Source organism: Pseudophryne corroboree (assembly GCF_028390025.1).
Source record: "Pseudophryne corroboree isolate aPseCor3 chromosome 3 unlocalized genomic scaffold, aPseCor3.hap2 SUPER_3_unloc_4, whole genome shotgun sequence".
In the NCBI taxonomy this organism is placed as follows: domain Eukaryota; kingdom Metazoa; phylum Chordata; class Amphibia; order Anura; family Myobatrachidae; genus Pseudophryne; species Pseudophryne corroboree.
Genome location: NW_026967530.1, coordinates 679,404 through 699,625, shown reverse-complemented (window position 1 = coordinate 699,625; position 20,222 = coordinate 679,404). Strand labels below are relative to the sequence as shown.

The following is a 20,222-nucleotide window of genomic DNA, read 5'->3' as shown; positions in this document are numbered from 1 at the left end:
AATAATCACTGCTCCAATGGAGGTGCCTAAATAAGGAGACCAACGCCCAGGTAACATGGTGGTTACTTGCCCTCCAGCTGTACTGCTTCAAGGTCCAGCACAGAGCAGGAGGATTACAGGGCAACGCAGATGCACTTTCAAGGATGTTCCTCTCCTCAAAAGGTGCAGAGCTCTGTGGGGTGAAGCTAGAAGAGGGGAGGAGGACTCGGAGACAGACCGACCCGAAAAGGGGTATGCCTGCTGAGATTGGCGAGCAGGTATGTGCGCCAAAGAAGGACTCAGCTTCACCCGTAGGCTCGAAGCTTAGGGGGAGAATATGTGGCAGTCCAGTCCGGATGCCACCCCGGGTGTTTGCAGGACAGGGCACAACAGTTCGGGTGCCCCAGGCTAAGGCAACCTGGGTTTAGGACTGGACCCGGAGGAAACCCCAGAGAGGTGTTGGGACACAGCAGGTTGTCTCTTTAATGTTGTGTCAAAGATTATCTGGCAGTTGGAAATTATAGTATTATATTGCTGTTGATACACAGAAATACCCGGCAATTTCATACATGAGATCCCATCCATGCAGGTCCGGTCCAGGTATTGTAGCAAGTGCTCCCAGCAATCAGGCACACCTGTGCCACACTTTTATAAAGCTCGTTAGGGCAAGGGCTCAGGGCTCCTGATGCCAACAAGTGGCCAGACGATGGAGGGCGGGCCAGTGGGTTAGAGACAGGGAGCCTGAGATTGTGTACATGCTGTTTGTGAACTGGTGCCTAATGAAGGTACCCATTGGAACTTGCTGTGAAACATCAGTTTACTCTGCTGTGGAAGTAAACGGTCTGCATTACTTCCATGCAACTGTGTCCACGTCGTGTCTGGTGGAAGGCCGCTTGTTACACCCTATTCTGTATTTTGTTGATACAATGGTGTTTTATGATTTTCTGTACTTTATGCCTATCATAATATGTGTGTACTTTCTTAATAAATACAATTGAAAAAAAAAGTGATGCTGTTTTGGAAAATCTGCTAGAAACACTGGAGTGGAAGGCATTTGTTACGGATGTAAGTAACTCCACGCACCAAATAATACAGAGATGTCAGATTGCTGAGGCCCCTGTGCCAGCACCGGGTGAATTGGCCCCTGTGCCAGCACCGGGTCAAAAAGAACCCAGCAGGAAGAGAAGATGATGGTGCCACCTGGGAGGACAACCGAGCGGTCCACTGCAGAGGTACAAGGTGGGGAGGTAGAGAAAATGCGGCTTGCAGAATCGGGCAATCCGTTGGTACGAATGAGTCTAGAGGATCTAAGTGCAGAATGGAGGCTACGATGCAGCACCCCCACTGAAGGCCGCTCACACCACACCCTTATCCAATGGGTGTATGAGCACCAGGAGGACCCACTACATGCAGTGTGTATAGGAAATGGGTCCTGTGTCCAGGAGAACGGAGAAGTGTCTGGGAACAGCTGCAGTGTCTCCTACAATGGACAGGTGAATTCCCCAGACTGGCTGGACCAGTGCCACAGAGGGCAATCTGAGGAGCGCCATCTGCTACAGCTTATGCACAATAAGAAAGCTGCAGAACTAGATCCCTCACTGATACACAAACAAATGAGAGATCACGTCTGCGCTTATCAAATAATAACACAAATTCAAGAGATAGGTTTGAGGTACAGTCTTTGATAAACGTTCAGTTCTTTTTCTCAGTTCTTTTTCATAGAAATGTGCACGTTGAATTAATGCGTACCGTACTCACGTTGATACGTGGTATGTCTCTCCTATAATGGTATCTTAAGGGCTTCGTTCCCGTCTTTCCTTCTACTTCTCCGAATAGGATCCTCAATGGGTTCGTATCCTCGGGGGTAAGAAGGGAAAGACAACTAATAGTGTAGTAAGTTCGTATATGTTGTCTGGCTTCTATTTCCTTCTTCTCTTAATGAGGGAGTGTATAACGGGATAGTGCGTGGACCTATACGTAAAGGTGTCTTTGGGATGGTCCCAATCCAGAAGATTAGGGTAGAAATGACTTTGTGCGTACCGTACTCATGTTAAAACGTGATGTGCCTCTCATATGAGTACGGTACACATTAATTCAACGTGCACATTTCTATGAAAAAGAACTGAACGTTTATCAAAGACTGTGTACCTCAAACCTATCTCTTGAATTTGTTTTATTATTTGATAAGCGCAGACGTGATCTCTCATTTGTTTGTGTATTTATGTTCTAAGGAGGTTGAGTGACCACCTGTAGATATCACTACTGCCGCTCTCTGAGGCGCAGCAGTCCTCTATAAGCCGTATTTTAGATCCCTCACTGACACAAGGAGAAATAACAGAACTGTTCCCATGTAGTGAGTTGGAAAATGAGGAGCTAGCTGTGGAGTGTCCCTGCAGGGTGACACCAGGGCCCTGTGGCTCAGTAGGAGCCCTAACATCAGAGACTGGGGCTGTGGCAGATAAAAGTCTGGGAGAGGATATTTATTCCCCCTACATGATGTCTGGGGGTATGGTGGAGCTGGACGCTGTGGCCCTGCAGGACAGACCGACGCACCCAGAGCATGCAAAGGATGAAGCAGAGCCAGGGTCCAGGGTGAGTGCTGCACCAGAATATATCCCCATAGACCAGAGCTCAGAGACTGTGCCTGTTATTACAGAGACTCCAGTGCCAGAGACAGAGGGCTTCTGCCTGCAGCTGTGTCAAGCCGGCGCCCAGTGTACTAGGCTGGGGGAGGCTAGCAGCCAACGGAAGGTGGTGCACACCCTGCAGGCACCCCAGGAGGAGATGCAGTACACCTTCCCTTTGCTGAGGTGGAAGATGGAGACCTAGGAACCAGCCACCAGGAGTTCTATGAGGACCGTGTCCAGAAGAGATTGCCGCGGAGGGGGTAGTACTGCAACCCTTGTCAACCGCAAGCATACCAGTTGAGTAGTGCAGAGAACATCTGACTTTGTCTTCAGGTAACTTCCTGTACCAAGTGAGTCATCAATCTCCAGCCCAGATCATTCCCCAATATCACCTTAGGAGGGCGTCCCTGCAGAAGGCAAACCTCCACCATTGCCTGATCCACACCCCAGTGCAGATGAACCTGCGTTACTGGACATCAATCTGTTCCATCAATAGCAGCAATCGGCACATGCTGACCCCGATAACACCTGCATTTTAGGGATCAAATCCGGTTCTATTAACATAATGCCCCCAAATCCCATAGTCCTTAAACCTTTTAATCCTCCACTCGCACAGTCTTACTCCATCCATCCCCTCTTGCTCAACCGGAGGAGGAACCCAATCATTGTCCATGCCCACTAGATAGTCCTCAGGCGCATACTGTACCATAGAAACCAGAGCAGAATGGGCTCCAGGAAAGGGGCCATGAGATTGGGGGCACTCCCGTTGCAGGTGGCCAAGTCATGATCAAGCAATGGGTTAATGAAATGAAGTTTATTGAACATGTGTCTGGTCTGTCATAGTATACAATGGTATATAGCAAACTGTATTTTGGCTACTAGTCCCACACACAGTGTATCAATGAATACATAATGCAGAATACAAAGCAAGTCTATGAAAAAAACAGATGCTTTTAAAATGCTTCTGAACCAATAATATCAATATATAACTATAAAACAGCACAACAAATATATTAACAAAGGCAATAACAATATTCATGATAAATCCTAAAATGAAAACAAAATAATAAAAACCAGAAACGGACATGAAAAAAGTGCCCGTGTATCTCTGTCACAGCTTCTTTCTCCAGGTTAGCACAGCCTGCTGGTACTTGTAGTTCTTGCGGTGATGTTACGTCTGACTGACACTAGGATCACGTATATACTGTATGCTGTTTGTATGTTAGTGTATTAGCTGTAACCATATGTGTGACTCCTGGGGTAGGTGTCACATTCTGTGGTTAGAGCCACGGATGGGGGTCACTAGATCCTCTTACAGATCTATTGCTGGACTCCTGCAGATGAGCCGGTTACCTGGGTATCACCTTGTGTGGTATCCGAATGATACATCAACAATATTAGCCAGGACAACATCATATGGTCTACATGTATTAAGTCAAAAGGTGAATGGTCGACACTGCTTAAGGTCAACAGGTCATGGGGCAAATTTTTTTTGTTGCTCCCAACTCTGAATCAGCCTCCTGGTTGTGACTGTAGATGCCACACCCCATATATGCACACCGCATAGCATGCCAGGCCCATATACGCACACCCCATAGCATGCCAGGCCCATATACGCACACCCCATAGCATGCCAGGCCCATATACGCACACCCCATAGCATGCCAGGCCCATATACGCACACCCCATAGCATGCCAGGCCCATATACGCACACCCCATAGCATGCCAGGCCCATATACACACCCCCATAGCATGCCAGGCCCATATAGCACACCCCATAGCATGCCAGGCCCATATATGCACACCCCATAGCATGCCACGCCCATATACGCACACCCCATAGCATGCCAGGCCCATATACACACCCCCATAGCATGCCAGGCCCATATACGCACACCCCATAGCATGCCAGGCCCATATACGCACACCCCATAGCATGCCAGGCCCATATACGCACACCCCATAGCATGCCAGGCCCATATACACACCCCCATAGCATGCCAGGCCCATATAGCACACCCCATAGCATGCCAGGCCCATATACGCACACCTTATAGCATGCCACGCCTATATACGCACACCCCATAGCATGCCAGGCCCATATAGCACACCCCATAGCATGCCAGGCCCATATACGCACACCCCATAGCATGCAACGCCCATATACGCACACCCCATAGCATGCCAGGCCCATATACACACACCCCCATAGCATGCCAGGCCCATATAGCACACCCCATAGCATGCCACGCCCATATACACACACTCCATAGCATGCCACACCCATATAGCACACACCATAGCATGCCACGCCCATATACACACACCCCATAGCATGCCATGCCCATATATGCACACCCCATAGCATGCCAGGCCCATATACACACACCCCATAGCATGCCATACCCATATACACACCCCATAGCATGCCACACCCATATACACACACCCCATCACATGTCAAGCCCATGGGTTGGCAGCATGCTGTCTGCGCAGCTGCAGATTCTCCTTCGGGTGGTGATGTGCCTGGGGGGCATGAGGTGCATGACTGCAGTGGGTTGGGAGTGGGGTGCTGTGACGGCACCTCACGTGGCACTGTTCCCACTGGTTCAGATGCATGGATGGCGCCATCTTGACATCTACAGTACTAGCTCTGGTAACCCAGACAGGGAGTCATGAAACCCAAATCCCCTTGTGGGGTTGACAGGTGAAGACCACTGGCAGGGTAAGACTCTGTCCCTGTTCTGGGTCTAGTCATCTACCAGCCTGATTCTCTGGGTTGGGTATTGCATGACTGACAGTCAGGAGACAGCCGAAGGGGGGGAGGGGTGGGCACAACTAGCTGTGCTGTGCTTGCCACAGGTTCTATTCCCACTCTATCGGTATGGTGGACACCCACGAGGGGGAATAGTCCCTGCTAGTTGGCTTGCTGACTGTCGGGATTCTAAGGGGGCGGTCACATAACTACATCCCGATTCTCCTGAGGGAAGATCTACGAATGCTATGAGAAGAAACGACATAAGCCCTCCAAGCTTTCAGCACAACACTGCTCTAGCCATCAGCAACTCTGACACAGATCCGGAAGACATCCTTACACCAAATCCAGACAGTTGGCACTGGCCCAATGGATTTGGCCACTGATCAGGGTGCCGGTTTCCACAAGATGTGCTGAGCTGCCTTGACCAGCAGAAGAGGTCACAACAACAATTTGTGCAATTCATCCAAGGTTTGTCGACCCATTTGGATCAGATCTAGAGTCTTCTATCCAGAGCTCCAGTTGTAACCACTGCTTCTCCCGCTCTGCCCATGCAGGCCTTTGCTCCCATATCTTCTGCTCCTCAGATTCACTTGGCTTTCCCCAGCAAGTTTAATGGAAATCCCAAACACTGCAGAGGTTTCCTAAACCAAAACGAAATTCATTTTGAGCTTCACCCGACCAGTTTTCTCACTGCCAGATCCAGAGTCTCTTACATTATATCACTTTTATCCAGTCGAGCCTTGGAATGGGCGTCCCCATTATGGGAAAAGTTGGATTCTTGCGTTCGAACTATAAGGAATTTGTATCGATGAACCAGGAAGAACCACCTCTGCTTATATATTCTTCTGCTACATCAAAGTGGAAGACAGTGAGTCAGTTTGTTACTCAGTTCAATACACTTGTGCCTGAGTTGAACTGGAATGAAGATGAGTTGGTGACCCTAGATATACCTGCTACCCTGGACAACTTGATTTCTTTTTGTAATAAGTTGGATTTGCATTGGTGGGAGCGCTTTTTGGAGAAGAGCAAATCGGAGCAGCCTAAACCTTGTTCATTACTTAAGCCTCAGTCTACCAACTACAGTATAATCATCTGTGACCATTTGATGTCAGACTTCCTAAATCTAAACCTACTCAGAGAATAGAAATGACTTCTCACCTGTGTGATGCCTCTGATGTCTAATAAGATCTGATTTATACAGTATGTAAAATGTTTCTCACACTCAGGTCATGGAAATGGCTTATTACCTGAGCGACTTCTCTCATGTGTAACGTAAGCTGCTTTCTGTGTAAAACATGTCCACACTCTGAGCATGTAAATGGCTTCTCAACTGTGTGAATTGTTTTTGTGCTTAAAGAGAGAAGATCGAGCTTTAAAACATTTCCCACACTCAGAGCATCTAAATGGCCTCTCACCTGTGTGACTTCTCTCGTGTGTAACAAGATGTGATTTAAGAGTAAAACATTTCCCACACTCAGAGCATGGAAATGGCCTCTCACCTGTGTGAGTTCTCTGATGTCTTGCAAGATCTGATTTATCTATAAAACATTTCCCACACTCAGAACATGGAAATCGTTTCTCTCCTGTGTGTTTTCTCTGATGTCTAACAAGACACGATTTTTCTGAAAAACATTTCCCACACTCAGAACATGAAAATGGTTTCTCACCCATGTGACATCTCTCATGTGTGGTAAGATCTGATTTACGTGTAAAACAATTCCCACACTTAGAACATGGAAATGGCCTCTCACCTGTGTGAGTTCTCTGATGCATAACAAGAGATGATTTCTGTGTAAAAGATTTCCCACACTCAGAACATGGAAATGGATTCTCACCTGTGTGAGTTCTCTGATGTCTAACAAGATTTGATTTCTCTATAAAACATTTCCCACACTCAGAACATGAAAATGGTTTCTCTCCTGTGTGTTTTCTCTGATGTCTTTCAAGAGATGATTTCTCTGCAAAACATTTCCCACACTCAGAGCATCTAAATGGTTTCTCACCTGTGTGACTTTTCTCATGTGTAACAAGATTTGATTTAAGAGTAAAACATTTCCCACACTCAGAGCATCTAAATGGTTTCTCACCTGTGTGAATTCTCTCATGTACAATAAGATTTGATTTACGTGAAAAACAATTCTCACACTTAGAACATGAAAATGGCTTCTCACCTGTGTGACTTCTCTGATGTGCAACAAGATTTGATTTCTGTATAAAACATTTCCCACACTCAGAACATGGAAATGGTTTCTCACCTCTGTGAGTTTTCTGATGTCTAAAAAGATCTGATTTTTCAAGAAAACATTTCCCACACTCAGAACATGAAAATGGCCTTTCACCTGTGTGACATTTGTTATGTTTCATAAGGTCTGATTCGTCTCTAAAACATTTCCCACACTCAGAACATGGAAATGGCCTTTCACCTGTGTGACATTTGTTATGTTTCATAAGATCTGATTTGTTTCTAAAACATTTCCCACACTCAGAGCATCTAAATGGTTTCTCACCTGCGTGACTTCTCTCATGTATAATAAGATCTGATTTACGTGTAAAACAATTCCCAAACTCAGAGCATGGAAATGGCCTCTCACCTGTGTGCATTCTCTGATGTCTAACAAGATCTGATTTAGCTATAAAACATTTCCCACACTCAGAACATGGAAATCGTTTCTCTCCTGTGTGTTTTCTCTGATGTCTAACAAGAGATGATTTCTCTGTAAAACATTTCCCACACTCAGAGCATCTAAATGGTTTCTCACCTGTATGTCTTCTCTCATGTATAATAAGATTTGATTTACGTGTAAAACATTTCTCACATTTAGAGCATGAAAATGTCCTCTCACCTGTGTGACGCCTCTGATGTATAACAAGATTTGATTTCTGTATAAAACATTTCCCACACTCAGAGCATGCAAATGGTTTCTCACCTGTGTGAGTTTTCTGATGTCTAACAAGATCTGATTTCTCTATAAAACATTTCCCACACTCAGAGCATGGAAATGGTTTCTCTCCTGTGTGTTTTCTCTGATGTCTAACAAGAGACGATTTCTCTGTAAAACATTTCCCACACTCAGAACATGGTATTGCTTTGTCACCTTTCTCATCTGTATGAGTTCTCTGATGTGTAACAAGATGTGATTTCTGTGTAAAACATTTCCCACACTGAGAACATAGAAATGATTTCTCACCTGTGTGACTTCTCATGTGTTTAACAAGAGATGATTTCTCTGTAAAACATGTGCCACACTCAGAACATGGTATTGCTTTGTCACCTTTCTCACCTGTATGAGTTCTCTGATGTATAACAAGATTTGATTTCTGTGTAAAAGATTTCCCACACTCAGAACATGGAAATGGTTTCTCACCTGTGTGAGTTCTCTGATGTCTAACAAGATCTGACTTCTCTATAAAACATTTCCCACACTCAGAACATGGAAATGGTTTCTCTCCTGTGTGACTTCTCTGATGTCTAACAAGAGATGATTTCTCTTTAAAACATTTCTCACACTCAGAACATGGAAATGGCCTCTCTCCAATGCCACTTCTCTCACGTGTAACAAGAGCTGATTTATGTGTAAAACATTTCCCATGTTCAGAAGAGAAAATGACTGTATCACCACTGTAATCTGAACTTTGTGCAGCAATATGTGAGTTACCAGGAAGCCATTCCTCAAGAACACAGAGATCAGATGATATATTTGCACTGTGAAGTGCTGTATGCATACTCTGGATAATGCAGTTTTCTTCTGGAGACACTTGTGTAGTGTTCTTATCTTCTAATTTATAATCTTGAGACCATACGAGATGTCCCTCAGAGAAATTCCTTGTATTGCATCCATCTGGTGGAAATAAAATAGTTAACCAAGTTTCCAACAGCAAAGGCATCATTAATCACAATATGACCTCACCCCTATTCCCATAGGTTTGTGCTTAGTACAGACTCATGTGCAATATTTTCGGTGTGCTACCTTTCACACTCAGAAACATAATACTGGAGAAGAAAGGAAACAAGGGAAGTTTTATGAGAGTGTGGCTGGGGAGCCCAGCAGATGAAGGTGTTTGTCACAACAGGCCAGCCGATTTCCCAGATTGCTCAATCTGAAAATCGCCAATGACTTATGGTTACCTCAGCACGTGTGGGTAATAAAAACCCAGTAACTGCCACCAGCAAAGGTACTCAGAACCTCAATATATGGACACCAGACAGTCCTTTGCAGCTATCTGCATCCAGAATTATTAATTGCACACACACTTACACTTTGTTATTAGCTTTGGCCGCACAGTCTCGTAGATTCACCAAGAGACACAGAGAATACGCTAGAATTAATTATCTTTTCATTCAAACAAAAACGTCTAAGGTATGGTTATAAAAAATACAAATATGGACAGACATAAAGTAGATAAATCTCAGAAACATAATGGTAGATAATAATTCAGAAGCCTAACACTTACACACAAACTTAGGATCCTGCGGTGGGGGATTGCACAGTTGAGATAAGATCACTGTTGGATGAACATATCTCCTATTTCATTGCTGGGGTCTAGATACAAGATCATTATCTTGGGGGTGTGTCCTGGCTACTGAAGGAGGCAGTCACGCATTGTAAGAGCTCCTGTGATTCGGGGCTCCTATTTCTTTATAAACCCCATCTCTGGGCTCCCTTTGTGCCCTCAGCAGCCCCCCTGTCCCTCCTGTTCCCCCTGCAGTGCCCCTGTCTGCGCCGAGTAATCGGGGAGTGGTTTTCACTGCTCCTGCAGATTGCGGCCTACAGGGCTCCCACAAGCCGGGGCCTCGATTTAACCCCCGGACCAGCGGCAGCTCCAGAGTCCTCCGGATCTGGCCGCAGACCTTTCCCGGACCTCCGATCCTCACACTGCCGCTAGCCGTGGCTAGGAGACGCACCCTGCCGCCCGCCACCTACCTCCACTACCCGGAGGCGCCGGAACTCTCCATGCGAGACGGGGCCGCAAGACGCCCGGCGGCCATCTTTGATGCACACCTGCGGCTCCCTGCTGCCTCTCTCCCGCTGGGCCCCAGAGTGAGTACAATCTCCAGATTTGCAGTCTGCGGGGCTCCAGCGGAGGGCGATCATAGGGATGTACTCCGGGTTAGAGGTGGGGACCTCATTGCCGCCCGCATATTGTTTGTAGCCCCAATACGATCCACGCCTGATTCTGCCGGACCCCTGCTCTTGCCGGAGCTACAACAAGATCATCTCCCGCCTCTGCTACTCATAGTAAGCTTAGCCCCTCTGGGCTGGGGGAGCTTCGGGGCCTGGGGAGCTGTGTTACCGCCGCAAACTCTCTGGCGCAAAGTGTCACATAACTGCATCCAAAGTGGACTGTGCCCTGATGCTACGCCGTTGTGATCGGCTGTATAGTCCCCTAGCTATGTATCTGCCTGCCTGATGTCGCCCTAAGGCCGCGTGGGGGCTTCTGCATGGCGACGATCCACATGTTTTTGTATTGCCGAGGTCATGTGAAAGTGAAACACTGCGCTACCTTATTTGAAGACCGATCTCATGGTGAGAGGGAAAGAAAAAAAAGGCCAAGACCAAGCCGGACGCGACCCTGTCTCCTGCAGCCCGCCATTCGTCAGATCTACGTCAGATCTTAACTACACCGACCGCAGACTCTGCTGCTTCCTTTGCTGTTTCAGCCTCCCCGATTCTACACACTCTGATAGACGACATGTCGTCCCCCGGGAACACGCAGCCTCCACAGGCCTCCTCTTCGTCTGCAGAGATTAGCAAGATTCTATCTCATGTCAAATCACTTCCCACGAAACAAGATTTTTCGGCCTTAGAAACTCGCCTGCTTTCCACCATCAAGCAGGAAGTGATAGCAATCCGTCAAGACATGTCTCAAATTGCGGCCCGTGTACATATATTGGAATGACACGAGTCGTCTAGCATCGATACCCTAAGCAAATTTCGAGAGGTGCTTTCTCATCAGAGGAGTGATATCTCCTTTCTCAGATCACGTATTGAAGATATGGATAATCGCGGCCGGCGAAATAACATCAGGGGCAGGGGTCTGCCCGAGAGCGTCCAACAGGCTGATCTGACGAAAGCTTTAACTGCGATATTTGGAGAACTTATTGACCTAGACCCAAACAAGGACATTATATTTGATAGAGCGCACCGTGCTCTCCGTTCCCGTGTCTTGCCGTCTGATAGGCCACGCGATGGGATTTGCAGGCTCCACTATTATGTCCAAAAAGGGGAAATAATGAGGAAGGCCCGTCAGCTGGATAGTATTGACTTTCAAGGCAACAAGATTCAGTTATTTCCAGATCTCGCTTGGTCGACCCTGCAACAGCGTCGAGCCTTAAAACCCCTCACCGACTCCCTTAGGAAACTTGAACTGAAATACAGATGGGGATTCCCTTTTTCTCTTCAGGTTTCTCATAGTGGCAAAGTTGCTAGTCTCTCCAGACCTTCGGATTTACAGGCCTTCTTCACAACCCTGGGAATACCTCCGGTGCTACTACCTGATTGGGAAGCTTTTCACCACCAGCCGGACTTGCCTTTCGTGATTCCTCCAGATGACATGTGGCAACAAGTGTGCTCCCCGCGGATGAGGGAGAATACTCCTGCTAGTTCACGATCCTCTGAACCTCCATGAAGGGGAGGTTTTGTCCTGTGCTGATGTGAATTCTCCTGCTACTATTGTTAAGTACTTGGTTCTTTTCCTTAAATGTTGCAAGATGTTGCTCACACGTGAGATTGGTTTTTGTAATGGTTTCATAGATAAGTAATAGGTTATCGTTGGAATGTATTTTTGATTATGTTCAAGCTGCATTTTTATTTCCTTGACGATACTCCTTTATAGAATTATACAGTTCTCAAGAATATTTGTAGAAAGATTTATAGTATATATTTTTTCTATACATTTCATACTGTGCCTATGTGCACTCCTTGGTAATATTTCATATTTAATTAACATCTGTATCTTGGGTGGTTGCTGTCATTGGCCCCCCTTAGGACCCCCATTATGCTTCATCCCTTGTTTCTTTGGGTTGGGAGTCGGCAGGATTCCGCTCCTGTCCCTTTTGCAGCAGTCCTTTTTCTAATACTGCTCTTAGCTTTGTTAGGTATCGCGGTACTTTGCGGAGTGGCTTTTCACACTGCATCTTCTTCTCCTTTCTCTGATTTCCTTCATTCTATTTCCTTCCCTTGCTGTTCTTTCTTCCCCCCCTCATGTATCTGTTGTAGGGATGACCATTGCAAATCTCTTAGGACTGCTGTAACAATGGGGCTGAATGATCTACACGTCACTACCCTTAATGTAAAAGGGTTAAATGTTCCTGAGAAAAGGTCTAAACTCTTCAAATGGCTTAGAGATGAGAAGGTTGATGTTGCTTTTATTCCAGAAACGCATTTTAAGATGGGACATGTGCCGTCTCTGAAATGTCACTACTATCCTCATGTTTTCATGTCTAATAATCCTTCCGGTAAGACATTGGGTGTAGCTGTCTTATTGGCTTGCCACCTGCCAATCCTTAATGTTACTTCCCATAGACTAGTTGAAGGTAGGGGGTTGCTGGTTAAATGTGATATATACAGACAACGCTTTTCTTTTTTGAACGTTTACGCTCCCAATGCTAAACAGCCTTCCTTTTTGTTCTCGGTTTTGGAATTTGCTGAGCCTCTCCTTGAGGGAGTGGTACTGATGGGAGGCGACTTAAATTGGACTCTTGACCCCCTTCATGACACCTCTAAAAAGATTTCTTATAGACCAGAGAAGGAGTATAGGAGGGTGAGATGCGCCCTGCTCGACCACCAGCTGATTGATACATGGAGATTGACACATCTTGCTGAGGTAGATTATTCCTTTTTTTCACACCCACATCAGACATACTCCAGAAGTGATTACTTGTTTTTGAGCCAACGACACCTACATCTTCTTTCTGATGCCTCTATAGGACAAATTGTGTGGTCAGATCATGCCCCTGTTAACCTTACAATACGCCTTCCATCATGTACACGTCGCCAATGGTCATGGCGTTTTAACTGCACTTTTCTACAAGACACGGAGTGGATAAACAGCAAGTCAGTTTTCCTGACTCCAGCCGTCCTGGAAACATAAGCTTTCAAGGCCCTGACTACGTCCAGCAACTTGGAATCCTCCAAGTCCCTAGTAGCCGCAGTCACCACAATAGGTTGGTTCAAGTGAAACGCTGATACCACCTTCGGGAGAAACTGAGGACGAGTCCTCAACTCTGCCCTATCCATATGGAAAATCAGATAAGAGCTTTTACACAACAAAGCCGCCAATTCTGATACACGCCTGGCCTAAGCCAAGGCCAACAACATGACCACTTTCCACGTGAGATATTTCAAATCCGCGGTTTTAAGTGGCTCAAACCAATGTGACCTCAGGAATCCCAAAACCACATTGAGATCCCAAGGTGCCACAGGAGGCACGTAAGGAGGCTGAATATGCAGAACTCCCTTGACAAAAGTCTGAACATCAGGAAACGAAGCCAGTTCCTTTTGAAAGAAAATCGACAGAGCCGAAATCTGGACCTTAATGGACCCCAATTTGAGGCCCATCGTCGCCCCTGCTTGCAGGAAATGCAGGAAACGACCCAGTTGAAATTCCTCCGTTGGGGCCTTCCTGGCCTCACACCAAGCCACATATTTCCGCCAAATGCGGTGATAGTGGGTTGCAGTCACATCCTTCCTGGCCTTGAACAGGGTAGGAATGACTTCCTCTGGAATACCTTTTTCCTTCAGGATCCGGCGTTCAACCGCCATGCCGTCAAAAGCAGCTGCGGTAAGTCTTGGAACAGGCAGGGCCCCTGCTGCAGCAGGTCCCGCCTTAGCGGTAGAGGCCATGGGTCCTCTGAGAGCATCTCTTGAAGTACCGGGTACCAAGTTCTTCTTGGCCAATCCGGAACCACGAGTATAGTTCTCACTCTTCCCCTTCGTATTATTCTCAGCACCTTGGGAATAAGAGGCAGAGGGGGAAACACGTAAACCGACTGGTACTCCCACGGTGTCACTAGAGCATCCACAGCTATCGCCTGAGGGTCCCTTGACCTGGCGCAATATCTTTTTAGATTTTTGTTGAGGCGGGACGCCATCATATCCACCTGTGGTCTTTCCCAACGGTTTACAATAAATCGGAAGACTTCTGGATGAAGCCCCCACTCTCCCGGGTGAAGGTCGTGTCTGCTGAGGAAGTCTGCTTCCCAGTTGTCCACACCCGGAATGAACACTGCTGACAGTGCTAGCACGTGATTTTCCGCCCATCGGAGAATCCTTGTGGCTTCTGCCATTGCCCTCCTGCTTCTTGTGCCGCCCTGTCTGTTTACATGGGCGACCACCGTCATGTTGTCTGATTGGAACAGAACCGGTTTGTTTTGAAGCAGGGGACTTGCTTGGCATAGGGCATTGTAAATGGCTCTTAGCTCCAGGATATTTATGTGTAGTGAAATCTCCTGATTTGACCACAGCCCTTGGAAATTTCTTCCCCGAAGGCTGGCATCCGTGGTCACCAGGACCCAGTCCTGTATTCCGAATCTGCGGCCCTCTAGAAGATGAGCCCTCTGCAGCCACCACAGTAGTGACACCCTGGTCCTTGCCGACAGGGTTATCCGCTGCTGCATCTGGAGATGCGACCCGGACCATTGGTCCAACAGGTCCCACTGGAAAATCCTTGCGTGGAACCTTCCGAATGGAATTTGTCACGATCCGGGTATCTGGACGCCATTACTTACCCTTCAGATGCCTCCTAAGGCTGGCTCAGCGTTCCAGGACCGGATCCCATCTGTTATGCTGATGTCCACATTCCTGCCTCCTCTCCTGTCACTCTGAGACGCGGTCACCGCAACGCCTGTTACATCCGGAATGGCGTCTCCCGCGGCCTCCGCCGCTGTTCCTGAATTTCTACATGCAGAATGTCAGAGTGGTGATTACGTCAGCCGCGGCCTCCGCTGTGCCCGCGTGGTTAAATGTGCACTTATCAGTCTGGCGTCTCCTGTCTCCTGTGGCCGGCGCCACCATTACTGCTTTAATTCCCACATGGATTACAAACCAAACTTCCCTCCAAGTGTCTGCATGGGCGCAGCCATCTTGGATTCTGTCATCTGTTCATTTCCACCAATCTGCTGTTTGCATTGTTAATCTGCATAATTGCCTAGCCAATCCCTTCCTTGCTGCAGGTATAAATATGCTGTGCCTGAGCAAGGAAGGCGTCAGTGCTTTGGTTGTCAAACCTAGTTCCAGTTTGTCTCTCTCCTGTGGTTGTTTTCCAGGTTCCAGCTCCTATCTCCACCCTTCCACTAAAGAGACCCGCACCAGCATTCCACCTGCGGTGTAGCCTGACTCTCCTATCCTTTTGGATTCATCTGCTTCCAGCTACAGATCCACCTGCTTTCAGCATCCAGCTTCCAGCAGAGGTCAGCTCTTCTTAAAGTGCCGGTACCCTTTTCTGCAGATTATCCTTTATCACCGGCATTATAATTTCACCGCTCTCAAACTCCAAACATCACTTCATATTCCATCGCTCTCAAACTACATTTATTATTTAACTGGTTCCAGCCAGTATCCACTCTGTGCCAACATCAGCCTGGTTCCAGCCAGTACCCACAGCAGCCGTTTTATCCAGAGCAGCCCAGCTCTTCCTGGAACACCAGCTGGTACGATCCTGGGCTATCTCCATTGCTACAGTCGGGCCTGGTAAGGACTTTCCATCTAGAAGATTATAAAAACTATCTCACACTACCAGAGCCCTGTGGCCCTTGCCACCCTGTAGTACCCAGGAACTATATTATTTCCCTGCTGATTTTTATGTTTTCTTTTATTGCTGCTGTGTTACGGAGTATGTCATAAATAAACATCATTGACTTTTACCCTGGTTGTCGTGGTCACGCCTTCGGGCAGTTCTTCTACATGTTACTTACATGTCTAGGGGTCTGATACAACCTCCCAGGTTCCGTTACATCTCAGCCCCTACAACTGAGGCTGCCTCCCGTCAGCTCAGGCCCTCAGTTGTGACAGAATTGCTTCGTACGAAGCTACCATTTTTCCCAGGACTCGCGTGCATTAATGTACCGACACCTGTCCTGGTTTTAGGAGGTTTCTGACTAGAGATGACAACTCCTCGGCTTTTTCCACTGGAAGAAACACTTTTTTCTGGTCTGTGTCCAGAATCATTCCCAGGAACAGAAGACGTGTCGTCGGGACCAGCTGTGACTTTGGGATATTGAGAATCCAGCCGTGCTGCTGCAGCACTTCCCGAGAAAGTGCTACCCCCACTAACAACTGTTCCTTGGACCTCGCCTTTATCAGGAGATCGTCCAAGTACGGGATAATTAAAACCCCCTTCCTCCGAAGGAGTATCATCATTTCGGCCATTACCTTGGTAAAGACCCTCGGTGCTGTGGATAACCCAAACGGCAGCGTCTGGAACTGATAGTGACAGTCCTGTACCACAAACCTGAGGTACTCCTGGTGCGGAGGGTAAATGGGGACATGCAGGTAGGCATCCTTGATGTCCAGGGAGAGCATGTAATCCCCCTCGTCCAGGCTCGCAATAACCGCCCTGAGCGATTCCATCTTGAACTTTAATCTTTTGATATATGTGTTCAAGGATTTTAAATTTAAGATGGGTCTCACCGAACCGTCCGGTTTCGGTACCACAAACATTGTGGAATAGTAACCCTTTCCTTGTTGAAGGAGGGGTACCTTGACAATCACTTGCTGTGAATATAGTTTTTGAATAGCCACCAACACTGCCTCCCTGGCAGAGGGAGTTGCTGGTAAGGCAGATTTTAGGAAACGGCGGGGGGGAGATGCCTCGAATTCCAGCCTGTACCCCTGAGATACTACTTGAAGGATCCACCTGTGAGAGAGCCCACTGTGCGCTGAAATTTCTGAGATGGGCCCCCACCGTACCCGGGTCCGCCTGTGAAGCCCCAGCGTCATGCTGTGGACTTACCGGACGCAGGGGAGGACTTCTGCTCTTGGGAACTGGCTGTATGCTGCAGTTTTTTCCCTCTACCTTTGCCTCTCGGCAGAAAGGATGCGCCTCGAGCCCTCTTGTTTTTATGGGACCGAAAGGACTGTACTTGATAATACAGTGCTTTCTTTTGCTGTGGGGTAGCCTGTGGCAAAAAGGTTGATTTCCCAGCAGTAGCTGTGGACACGAGGTCCGAAAGACCACCCCCGAACAGTTCCACCCCCTTATAAGGCAAAACTTCCATGTGCCTTTTTGAATCGGCATCACCTGACCACTGCCGAGTCCATAACCCCCTTCTGGCAGCAATGGACATTGCGCTTATTTTTGATGCCAGCCGGCAAATATCCCTCTGTGCATCACGCATGTATAAGACAGCGTCTTTTATATGCTCTGTTGTCAGCAAAATATTGTCCCTATCCAGAGTATCAATATTATCCGACAGGGAATCTGACCACGCAGCAGCAGCACTGCACATCCAAGCTGATGCAATCGCTGGTCGCAATATAATGCCCGTGTGTGTACATATAGCTTTTAGGGTAGCCTCCTGCTTTCTCTCAGCAGGTTCCTTTAGGGCGGCCGTATCCGGAGACGGTAGTGCCACCTTTTTTGATAAACGTGTAAGCGCTTTATCTACCCTAGGGACCTATCCTCTGGCGGGAAAGGGTACGCTGCCAATAACCATTTAGAAATTATCAATTTCTTATCGGGGGAAGTCCACGCTTCCTCACACACCTCATTTAATTCCTCAGATGCAGGAAAAACTACTGGTAGTTTTTTCTCACCAAACATAATACCCTTTTTTGTGGTACCTGGGGTATTATCAGAAATGTGTAATACATTTTTCATTGCCTCAATCATGTAACGGGTGGCCCTATTGGAAGGTACACTAGTCACAGTCGTCGACACTGGAGTCGGTATCCGTGTCAACATCTGTGTCTGCCATCTGAGGTAGCGGGCGTTTTAAAGCCCCTGATGACATTTGAGACGCTTGGACAGGCACAAGCTGAGTAGCCGGCTGTCCTATGTCGTCAAACCTTTTATGTAAGGAGCTGACACTGTCACGTAATTCCTTCCATAAGTCCATCCACACAGGTGTCGACCCCGCAGGGGGTGACATCACATTTACCGGCATTTGCTCTGCCTCCACATCATTATCCTCATCATACATGTCGACACAGCAGTACCGACACACAGCACACACACAGGGAATGCTCTGACAGAGGACAGGACCCCACAAAGCCCTTTGGGGAGACAGAGGGAGAGTATGCCAGCACACACCAGAGCGCTATATAACACAGGGATATCACTATACAGAGTGTTTTCCCCTATAGCTGCTTGTATTATATATACTGCACCTAAATTTATTACCCCCCCTCTCTTTTTTACCCTTTCTGTAGTGCAGGACTGCAGGGGAGAGCCAGGGAGCGATCCTTCCAGCGGAGCTGTAAAGGAAAATGGCGCCAGTGTGCTGAGGAAGATGGCTCCGCCCCTTTTTCAGCGGGCTTTCTCCCGCTGTTTGTGTAAATCTGGCAGGGGTAATTTACACCTATATAACCTCTAGGGCTATATATGGTGTCAGTTTTGCCAGCCAAGGTGTTAATATTGCTGCTCAGGGCGCCCCCCCCAGCGCCCTGCACCCATCAGTGACCGGAGTGTGTGGTGTGCATGAGGAGCAATGGCGCACAGCTGCAGTGCTGTGCGCTACCTTGGAGAAGACAGAAGTCTTCAGCCGCCGATTTTCCGGACCTTCTTGCTTCTGGCTCTGTAAGGGGGACGGCGGCGCGGCTCCGGGAACGGACGACGAGGTCGGGTCCTGTGTGCGATCCCTCTGGAGCTAATGGTGTACAGTAGCCTAAGAAGCCCAAGCTACCACCAGTTAGGTCGGTTCGCTTCTTCTGCCCTTAGTCCCTCGTTGCAGTGAGCCTGTTGCCAGCAGGTCTCACTGTAAAATAAAAAACCTAAAATATACTTTCTTTCTAGGAGCTCAGGAGAGCCTCCTGGTGTGCATCCAGCTCGGCCGGGCACAGAAATCTAACTGAGGTCTGGAGGAGGGTCATAGGGGGAGGAGCCAGTGCACACCAGATAGTCCTGAATCTATCTTTAATTGTGCCCAGTCTCCTGCGGCGCCGTCTATTCCCCATGGTCCTTACGGAGTCCCCAGCATCCACTAGGACGTCAGAGAAATATATATAAAAATGGTCAAGGTCAGCCCCAACATGAGACATTTCATATTGCTAAGGCCTTTCGGGCATATTATTCCACTTTATACAACCTTTCCGGTCCGTCTGGAAGAGCTGATAAGCTATCCCACCGAGCAGCCATAGCTGACTACTTAAAGGCCCTACGTTGTCCACAAAAGAGGTAGAAGATCTGGATGCCCACTTCTCTACTGAGGTTATTGAAAGTCATTGGGGTATATTTACTAAGCTCCCGATTTTGACCGAGATGGCGTTTTTTCTTCAAAGTGTCATCTCGGTCATTTACTAAACACTAATCACGGCAGTGATGAGGGCATTCGTAAATTTTTCCTAGTTCAGGTAAAAAATTACGAATGAATACACCATCGGTCAAAACGCGGCTGTTTAAGTATGAATCTCGGTCATTTACTAAGAAGTGCAAAGCAAAAAAACACAAAACACTGCCGTGAAAAATTACAACTCGTAAAAAAGTGCTAAAAAAAAACAGACCTGCTTTTTTTTCCCGTGATTTGATAGGCATGCACGGATCCATGAGATCCGTGCATGTATATCAGTTGGAAGGGGTGGGAAAGTGCTTTTTTTAAAAAAAAAAAAATGCGTGGGGTCCCCCCTCCTAAGCATAACCAGCCTCGGGCTCTTTGAGCCGATCCTGGTTGCAGAAATATGGGGAAAAAATTGACAGGGGTTCC

The 20,222-nt window shown here is 47.5% G+C and overlaps 1 protein-coding gene across 1 annotated transcript in view; it reads right to left on the bottom strand.

Moving 5' to 3' along the window:
• Positions 1-3,405: 3,405 nt before the first annotated feature.
• The window catches only part of LOC134984204 (zinc finger protein 585A-like), a 59,927-nt gene continuing 43,110 nt past the window's right edge, over positions 3,406-20,222 (bottom strand). Inside the window, exon 6 of the mRNA XM_063949838.1 lies at positions 3,406-9,204. Within this exon, the coding sequence (XP_063805908.1) occupies positions 6,692-9,204 (2,513 nt within the window). The 3' untranslated portion in view covers positions 3,406-6,691. The remainder of the gene's footprint in view (positions 9,205-20,222) is intronic.